Source organism: Mustelus asterias, unplaced genomic scaffold (genome assembly GCF_964213995.1).
Source record: "Mustelus asterias unplaced genomic scaffold, sMusAst1.hap1.1 HAP1_SCAFFOLD_1347, whole genome shotgun sequence".
NCBI classification, from domain to species: Eukaryota; Metazoa; Chordata; class Chondrichthyes; order Carcharhiniformes; family Triakidae; genus Mustelus; species Mustelus asterias.
The window spans coordinates 86,209-96,754 of NW_027591292.1; the positions used below are offsets into that span (position 1 = coordinate 86,209).

A 10,546-nucleotide genomic window follows, 5' to 3' on the forward strand; every position below is an offset into this window, starting at 1 on the left:
GGAAATCTGGAACACTCTCCCACAGAAAGCTGTCGGGGGGAGGGGGTAAATGTCAAGACGGAGAGAATTAATTGGATAAGAGGCTTTAGGTTTTTATGTTTTGATGGGATGTGGAATCGAGGGCAGCATTTATTGCCCATTCCCGAGTTGCCCTTGGAGGGCAGTTAAGAGCCAACCACATTGCTGTGGCACTGGAGTCACATGTAGGCCAGACCGGGTAAGGACAGCAGATTTCCTTCCCTGAAGGACATTGGTGAACCAGATGGGTCTTTCCAACATTGCTAGTTTTGTGGTCACCCATTGCCGAGACTAGCTTTATATTCCCGATTTATAAATTCAGTTTGTTTTAAAGTTTATTTGTTAGTGTCACGAGTAAGGCTTACATTAACACTGCAATGAAGTGGCTGTGAAAATCCCCTAGTGGCCACACTCCATCACATCAGGTCACTCACGGTCCTCTGAATGGCGGAGCAGGGATCAATGGGCCGAATGGCCTGCATCTGCTCCTGCCTTTTGTGGTCGACCAGCTGCTGTGGTGGGATTTTAAACTCTTGTCCTCAGAGCATTCATGGAGAGGCGATGGCCCAGTGGTATTATCGCCAGACTATTCACCCAGGAACTCAGCTAATGTTCTGGGGACCCGGGTTCGAATCCCCGCCACGGCAGACGGTGGAATTTGAATTCAATAAAAAATATCTGGGATTAAGAATCTACTGATGACCCGTTGTCGGAAAAACCCATCTGGTTCCCTTTAGGGAAGGAAATCTGCCGTCCTTACCCCGGTCTGGCCTACATGTGACTCCAGAGCCACAGCAATGTGGGTGACTCTCAACTGCCCTCCAAGGGCGACGAGGGAGGGGCAATAAATGCTGGGCCCAGCCAGTGACGCCCATGTCCCAGGGATGAATTTTTAAAAATTACGCCACCCACTGTGTCTCCGACAGAACCAAGGCAGATCCGCCATGATCACTGTGTGTTCAAGAGGCGGCTGGATACAGCACTAGGAGCGAATGGGATTAAAGGTTATGGGGAGAAAGCAGGATGAGGCTGTTGAGTTGGATGATCAGGTGATGAATGGCAGAGCAGGGCCGAATGGCCTCCACCTGCTTCTATCTTCTACGTTTCTGAGGTATTTGAGTGGTGGAACAGGCTGGAAGGACCTCCTGTTCCTGTGTTCATTTTCCTGGTGGCCTTTAGTCAGGGAATGAGAGTTTACCCCCCTCTCTCTCTCTCTGTCCCACAGCAAAAGGCAACCTCGGACGGCCTGATCCAGCGCTCTGGGGGCACAGAACGGCCCTTTGTCCTGACCAGAGGATTTTTCGCCGGCTCCCAGCGTTATGGTGAGAGGCACTGATTTTCCTTTCCCCTCGAGGTGTGTCCTTCAGCCCCGCGTGAGGCTGGAAAAAACTCCTACAGCCACTAACCCGGGACACACACCCATCGCCGGAACAAACTCCTACAGTCACTCCCTAACCCGGGACACACACCCATCGCCGGAACAAACTCCTACAGTCACTCCCTAACCCGGGACACACACCCATCGCCGGAACAAACTCCTACAGTCACTCCCTAACCCGGGACACACACCCATCGCCGGAACAAACTCCTACAGCCCCTAACCCGGGACACACACCCATCGCCGGAACAAACTCCTACAGTCACTCCCTAACCCGGGACACACACCCATCGCCGGAACAAACTCCTACAGTCACTCCCTAACCCGGGACACACACCCATCGCTGGAACAAACTCCTACAGCCACTCCCTAACCTGGGACACACACCCATCGCTGGAACAAACTCCTACAGCCCTTCCCTAACCCGGGACACACACCCATCGCCGGAACAAACTCCTACAGCCCCTAACCCGGGACACACACCCATCGCCGGAACAAACTCCTACAGTCACTCCCTAACCCCGGACACACACCCATCGCTGGAACAAACTCCTACAGCCCTTCCCTAACCCGGGACACACACCCATCGCCGGAACAAACTCCTACAGCCCCTAACCCGGGACACACACCCATCGCCGGAACAAACTCCTACAGCCCCTAACCCGGGACACACACCCATCGCCGGAACAAACTCCTACAGCCACTAACCCGGGACACACACCCATCGCTGGAACAAACTCCTACAGTCACTAACCCGGGACACACACCCATCGCCGGAACAAACTCCTACAGCCCCTAACCCGGGACACACACCCATCGCCGGAACAAACTCCTACAGTCACTCCCTAACCCGGGACACACACCCATCGCCGGAACAAACTCCTACAGTCACTCCCTAACCCGGGACACACGCCCATCGCCGGAACAAACTCCTACAGTCACTAACCCGGGACACACACCCATCGCCGGAACAAACTCCTACAGTCACTCCCTAACCCGGGACACACGCCCATCGCCGGAACAAACTCCTACAGCCACTCCCGAACCCGGGACACACACCCATCGCCGGAACAAACTCCTACAGTCACTCCCTAACCCGGGACACACACCCATCGCCGGAACAAACTCCTACAGTCACTCCCTAACCCGGGACACACGCCCATCGCCGGAACAAACTCCTACAGTCACTCCCGAACCCGGGACACACATCCATCGCTGGAACAAACTCCTACAGCCACTCCCTAACCCGGGACACACACCCATCGCTGGAACAAACTCCTACAGCCACTCCCTAACCCGGGAGACACACCCATCGCCGGAACAAACTCCTACAGTCACTAACCCGGGACACACGCCCATCGCTGGAACAAACTCCTACAGTCACTCCCTAACCCGGGACACACACCCATCGCCGGAACAAACTCCTACAGTCACTCCCTAACCCGGGACACACGCCCATCGCCGGAACAAACTCCTACAGTCACTCCCTAACCCGGGACACACGCCCATCGCCGGAACAAACTCCTACAGTCACTCCCTAACCCGGGACACACACCCATCGCCGGAACAAACTCCTACAGTCACTCCCTAACCCGGGACACACACCCATCGCTGGAACAAACTCCTACAGCCCCTAACCCGGGACACACACCCATCGCTGGAACAAACTCCTACAGTCACTAACCCGGGACACACGCCCATCGCCGGAACAAACTCCTACAGTCACTAACCCGGGACACACACCCATCGCCGGAACAAACTCCTACAGCCCCTAACCCGGGACACACACCCATCGCCGGAACAAACTCCTACAGTCACTCCCTAACCCGGGACACACACCCATCGCTGGAACAAACTCCTACAGTCACTAACCCGGGACACACACCCATCGCTGGAACAAACTCCTACAGTCACTCCCTAACCCGGGACACACACCCATCGCTGGAACAAACTCCTACAGTCACTCCCTAACCCGGGACACACACCCATCGCCGGAACAAACTCCTACAGTCACTCCCTAACCCGGGACACACACCCATCGCCGGAACAAACTCCGACAGCCCCTAACCCGGGACACACACCCATCGCCGGAACAAACTCCTACAGCCACTCCCTAACCCGGGACACACACCCATCACTGGAACAAACTCCTACAGCCACTCCCTAACCCGGGACACACACCCATCGCCGGAACAAACTCCTACAGTCACTCCCTAACCCGGGACACACACCCATCGCCGGAACAAACTCCTACAGTCACTCCCTAACCCGGGACACACACCCATCGCCGGAACAAACTCCTACAGTCACTCCCTAACCCGGGACACACGCCCATCGCCGGAACAAACTCCTACAGTCACTCCCTAACCCGGGACACACACCCATCGCCGGAACAAACTCCTACAGTCACTAACCCGGGACACACACCCATCGCTGGAACAAACTCCTACAGCCCCTAACCCGGGACACACACCCATCGCTGGAACAAACTCCTACAGTCACTAACCCGGGACACACACCCATCGCCGGAACAAACTCCTGCAGTCACTAACCCGGGACACACACCCATCACTGGAACAAACTCCTACAGTCACTCCCTAACACGGAACAAACTCCTACAGTCACTCCCTAACCCGGGACACACACCCATCGCCGGAACAAACTCCTACAGTCACTAACCCGGGACACACACCCATCGCTGGAACAAACTCCTACAGTCACTCCCTAACCCGGGACACACACCCATCGCTGGAACAAACTCCTACAGTCACTAACCCGGGACACACACCCATCGCTGGAACAAACTCCTACAGTCACTCCCTAACCCGGGACACAGGCCCATCGCCGGAACAAACTCCTACAGTCACTCCCGAACCCGGGACACACACCCATCACTGGAACAAACTCCTACAGCCACTAACCCGGGACACACACCCATCGCTGGAACAAACTCCTACAGTCACTAACCCGGGACACACACCCATCGCCGGAACAAACTCCTACAGTCACTCCCTAACCCGGGACACACACCCATCGCTGGAACAAACTCCTACAGTCACTCCCTAACCCGGGACACACGCCCATCGCCGGAACAAACTCCTACAGCCACTCCCTAACCCGGGACACACACCCATCGCTGGAACAAACTCCTACAGCCACTCCCTAACCCGGGACACACACCCATCGCCGGAACAAACTCCTACAGTCACTCCCTAACCCGGGACACACACCCATCGCCGGAACAAACTCCTACAGTCACTCCCTAACCCGGGACACACGCCCATCGCCGGAACAAACTCCTACAGCCACTCCCTAACCCGGGACACACACCCATCGCCGGAACAAACTCCTACAGCCACTCCCTAACCCGGGACACACACCCATCGCCGGAACAAACTCCTACAGTCACTCCCTAACCCGGGACACACACCCATCGCCGGAACAAACTCCTACAGTCACTAACCCGGGACACACACCCATCGCCGGAACAAACTCCTACAGTCACTCCCTAACCCGGGACACACACCCATCGCCGGAACAAACTCCTACAGTCACTCCCTAACCCGGGACACACACCCATCGCTGGAACAAACTCCTACAGTCACTCCCTAACCCGGGACACACACCCATCGCCGGAACAAACTCCTACAGCCACTCCCTAACCCGGGACACACACCCATCGCCGGAACAAACTCCTACAGTCACTCCCTAACCCGGGACACACACCCATCGCCGGAACAAACTCCTACAGTCACTCCCTAACCCGGGACACACACCCATCGCCGGAACAAACTCCTACAGTCACTCCCTAACCCGGGACACACACCCATCGCCGGAACAAACTCCTACAGTCACTAACCCGGGACACACACCCATCGCCGGAACAAACTCCTACAGCCCCTAACCCGGGACACACACCCATCGCCGGAACAAACTCCTACAGCCCCTAACCCGGGACACACACCCATCGCCGGAACAAACTCCTACAGCCCCTACCCCGGGACACACACCCATCACTGGAACAAACTCCTACAGCCACTAACCCGGGACACACACCCATCGCTGGAACAAACTCCTACAGTCACTCCCTAACCCGGGACACACACCCATCGCCGGAACAAACTCCTACAGTCACTAACCCGGGACACACACCCATCGCTGGAACAAACTCCTACAGCCCCTAACCCGGGACACACACCCATCGCTGGAACAAACTCCTACAGTCACTAACCCGGGACACACACCCATCGCCGGAACAAACTCCTGCAGTCACTAACCCGGGACACACACCCATCACTGGAACAAACTCCTACAGTCACTCCCTAACCCGGGACACACACCCATCGCCGGAACAAACTCCTACAGTCACTCCCTAACCCGGGACACACACCCATCGCCGGAACAAACTCCTACAGTCACTAACCCGGGACACACACCCATCGCTGGAACAAACTCCTACAGTCACTCCCTAACCCGGGGGACACACCCATCGCTGGAACAAACTCCTACAGTCACTAACCCGGGACACACACCCATCGCTGGAACAAACTCCTACAGTCACTCCCTAACCCGGGACACAGGCCCATCGCCGGAACAAACTCCTACAGTCACTCCCTAACCCGGGACACACTCCCATCGCTGGAACAAACTCCTACAGCCCCTAACCCGGGACACACACCCATCGCCGGAACAAACTCCTACAGCCCCTAACCCGGGACACACACCCATCGCCGGAACAAACTCCTACAGCCACTAACCCGGGACACACACCCATCGCTGGAACAAACTCCTACAGTCACTAACCCGGGACACACACCCATCGCTGGAACAAACTCCTACAGTCACTAACCCGGGACACACACCCATCGCCGGAACAAACTCCTACAGTCACTCCCTAACCCGGGACACACACCCATCGCCGGAACAAACTCCTACAGTCACTCCCTAACCCGGGACACACACCCATCGCCGGAACAAACTCCTACAGCCCCTAACCCGGGACACACACCCATCACTGGAACAAACTCCTACAGCCACTAACCCGGGACACACACCCATCGCTGGAACAAACTCCTACAGTCACTAACCCGGGACACACACCCATCGCCGGAACAAACTCCTACAGTCACTCCCTAACCCGGGACACACACCCATCGCTGGAACAAACTCCTACAGTCACTCCCTAACCCGGGACACACGCCCATCGCCGGAACAAACTCCTACAGCCACTCCCTAACCCGGGACACACACCCATCGCCGGAACAAACTCCTACAGTCACTCCCTAACCCGGGACACACACCCATCGCCGGAACAAACTCCTACAGTCACTAACCCGGGACACACACCCATCGCCGGAACAAACTCCTACAGTCACTCCCTAACCCGGGACACACACCCATCGCCGGAACAAACTCCTACAGTCACTCCCTAACCCGGGACACACACCCATCGCTGGAACAAACTCCTACAGTCACTCCCTAACCCGGGACACACGCCCATCGCCGGAACAAACTCCTACAGCCACTCCCTAACCCGGGACACACACCCATCGCTGGAACAAACTCCTACAGCCACTCCCTAACCCGGGACACACACCCATCGCCGGAACAAACTCCTACAGTCACTCCCTAACCCGGGACACACACCCATCGCCGGAACAAACTCCTACAGTCACTAACCCGGGACACACACCCATCGCCGGAACAAACTCCTACAGTCACGAACCCGGGACACACACCCATCGCCGGAACAAACTCCTACAGCCCCTAACCCGGGACACACACCCATCGCCGGAACAAACTCCTACAGCCCCTACCCCGGGACACACACCCATCGCCGGAACAAACTCCTACAGCCCCTACCCCGGGACACACACCCATCGCCGGAACAAACTCCTACAGCCCCTAACCCGGGACACACACCCATCGCCGGAACAAACTCCTACAGCCCCTAACCCGGGACACACACCCATCGCCGGAACAAACTCCTACAGCCCCTAACCCGGGACACACACCCATCGCCGGAACAAACTCCTACAGCCCCTAACCCGGGACACACACCCATCACTGGAACAAACTCCTACAGCCACTAACCCGGGACACACACCCATCGCTGGAACAAACTCCTACAGTCACTCCCTAACCCGGGACACACACCCATCGCTGGAACAAACTCCTACAGTCACTCCCTAACCCGGGACACACACCCATCGCTGGAACAAACTCCTGCAGTCACTCCCTAACCCGGGACACACACCCATCGCTGGAACAAACTCCTACAGCCACTAACCCGGGACACACACCCATCGCTGGAACAAACTCCTACAGTCACTCCCTAACCCGGGACACACACCCATCGCCGGAACAAACTCCTACAGTCACTAACCCGGGACACACACCCATCGCCGGAACAAACTCCTACAGCCCCTAACCCGGGACACACACCCATCGCCGGAACAAACTCCTGCAGTCACTAACCCGGGACACACACCCATCGCCGGAACAAACTCCTACAGCCCCTAACCCGGGACACACACCCATCGCTGGAACAAACTCCTACAGCCCCTAACCCGGGACACACACCCATCGCCGGAACAAACTCCTGCAGTCACTAACCCGGGACACACACCCATCGCTGGAACAAACTCCTACAGCCCCTCCTGCGGGACAAACACCAGCAGGGGGGCTGCACATTGTGTAATGTCTCTGTTATTGAGGACGGCTGGAGTGATACAGGAGGGGGTAATGTTCCAGTCAGTTCACTGCAGGGTAGTGTTGGGGAATATTGTTGGTGACGGGGATTGTGGTCTGTGTGTGTGTGTCTGTGTGTGTGTGTCTGTGTGTGTGTGTCTGTGTGTGTGTGTCTGTGTGTGTGTGTCTGTGTGTGTGTGTCTGTGTGTGTGTGTCTGTGTGTGTGTGTCTGTGTGTGTGTGTCTGTGTGTGTGTGTCTGTGTGTGTGTGTCTGTGTGTCTGTGTCTGTGTCTGTGTCTGTGTGTCTGTGTGTCTGTGTGTGTGTGTGTCTGTGTGTGTGTGTCTGTGTGTCTGTGTGTGTGTGTGTGTGTGTGTGTGTGTGTGTGTGTGTGTCTCTGTGTGTGTGTGTGTCTCTGTGTGTGTGTGTGTCTCTGTGTGTGTGTGTGTCTCTGTGTGTGTGTGTGTCTCTGTGTGTGTGTGTGTGTGTGTGTGTGTGTCTGTGACACTGTTTAACCTCCGGTACTGAAATGTCCAGGGCTGCTCCCAATAACACACACACACCCTCCACTCGGCAGTGGGGGCTGGGAGAGGGAACTGGGCTGACGGTCAGGCACGCTGCTGGATCATTCCGAGTGAGGTTAAACTGCCGTGAGGACTTTAGCCTATCCCCCCTGATTCCTGTTCCACGTTACCATGCGCCCCCTCGCCCCGTGTGGAGTGGGTGCTAACATTGACTTCCCGGTTGTGACTTCTCCCTCCTGTCTGTGTCCAGGGGCAGTGTGGACCGGTGACAATTCCGCTGAGTGGGACCACCTGAAGATCTCAGTCCCCATGTGCCTGTCTCTGGGACTCGCTGGGATCTCTTTCTGCGGAGGTGAGTGTGTCTCCTGTCGCTGCGGTGGGTGCGGGGTGTACCAGGCACCTGACATTGCACTCTGAAGCTAGACTAACACTCTGGCTGGGTATTCGCTGCTGTACTGTGCGGGTTCTGTCTCTGAGCTGAGGGACAGATCCCCGGGGGGGGGGGGTGGGGGAATCTACAGCTGGGCGTTGCTCTCACTCTGCCCCCTCTCTCTCTCTCTCTCTGCAGCGGATGTGGGTGGTTTCTTCAAGCACCCCAGCGCAGAGCTGCTGGTACGTTGGTACCAGGCTGGCGCCTATCAGCCCTTCTTCCGAGCCCATGCCCCACCTGGACACCCCCCGGCGGGAGCCCTGGCTCTTTGGGGATGAGAATAAGCTGCTGATCCGTGCGGTTATTCGGGAACGCTATGCCCTGCTGCCGTTCTGGTACACGCTGTTTTACCACGCTTACCGGAGCGGGGAGCCCGTCATGAGGTAAGGCCACATCCCTCAGCTCCGAGCCTGTGTTCACGGGGGAGGGGAGACACACACACACACACACACACACACACACACACACACACACACACAGGGGGTGCGGTGGATGGGTGTGTGTGGGGGGTGTGGTGGGTGGTTGTGTGAGGGGGGCGTGTGGTGGGGGGGGGGTGTGGGGGGCCGTGGTTTGGGGGGTGGCGCGGTGGGGGGGTGTGTGTGCGGGGGCCGTGGTTTGGGGGGGGGAGAGCTGTGTGTGGGGGCTGTGGGGGGGAGGGGGAGTGGTGTGTGGGGCTGTGGTTGGGGGTGTGTGAGAGGGGGTGGCGCGGTGGGGGGGTGTGCGGGGGCCGTGGGGGTGGGGGAGCTGTGGATGGGGGTGACGGGGGAGTGTGAGAGGGGGTGGCGCGGTGGGGGGTGGTGTGTGTGGGGGCTGGGTGGGGGGGGCGGGGGAGTGTGAGGGGGGTGTGTGTGTGGGGGCTGCGATTGGGGGGGGCGGGGGGAGTGTGTGAGGGGGGTGGTGTGTGTGGGGGCTGTGGTTGGGGGGTGTGTGTGTGTGGGGCTGTGGTTGGGGGGTGTGTGGTGGGGCTGTGGTTGGGGGTGTGTGGTGGGGCTGTGGTTGGGGGGTGTGTGTGTGGGGGCTGTGGTTGGGGGGGTGTGGTGGGGCTGTGGTTGGGGGGGGTGTGGTGGGGCTGTGGTTGGGGGGTGTGTGTGGGGGGGGCTGTGGTTGGGGGGTGTGCGTGTGGGGGCTGTGGTTGGGGGGTGTGTGTGGGGGCTGTGGTTTTGGGGGGTGGCGCGGTGGGGGGGGGGGTGTGTGGGGGCCGTGGTTGCGCGGGGGGGGGGGGGAAAGAGTGTGTGAGGGGGGTGTGTGTATGGGGGCTGTGGTTGGGGGGTGGTGTGTGTGGGGGCTGTGTGTATGGGGGCTGTGGTTGGGGGGTGGTGTGTGTGGGGGTTGTGATTGCGGGGGGGGGGGAGAGTGTGTGAGGGGGTGGTGTGTGTGGGGGCTGTGGTTGGGGGGTGGTGTGTGTGGGGGCTGTGTGTATGGGGGCTGTGGTTGGGGGGTGGTCTGTGTGGGGGCTGTGGTTGGGGGGTGTGTGTGGGGGCTGCGGTTGGGGGGGGGTGTGTGGGGGG

General features: G+C 58.3%; 1 protein-coding gene across 1 annotated transcript in view; it reads left to right on the forward strand.

Moving 5' to 3' along the window:
* Nucleotides 1-9,425, forward strand: part of ganabb (glucosidase II alpha subunit b) — a 54,464-nt gene extending 45,039 nt beyond the window's left edge. The window contains 4 exon segments of the mRNA XM_078206189.1: nucleotides 1,244-1,340; nucleotides 8,859-8,960; nucleotides 9,177-9,271; nucleotides 9,273-9,425. Coding sequence (XP_078062315.1) covers nucleotides 1,244-1,340; nucleotides 8,859-8,960; nucleotides 9,177-9,271; nucleotides 9,273-9,425 — 447 coding nt within the window.
* Nucleotides 9,426-10,546: the final 1,121 nt, after the last annotated feature.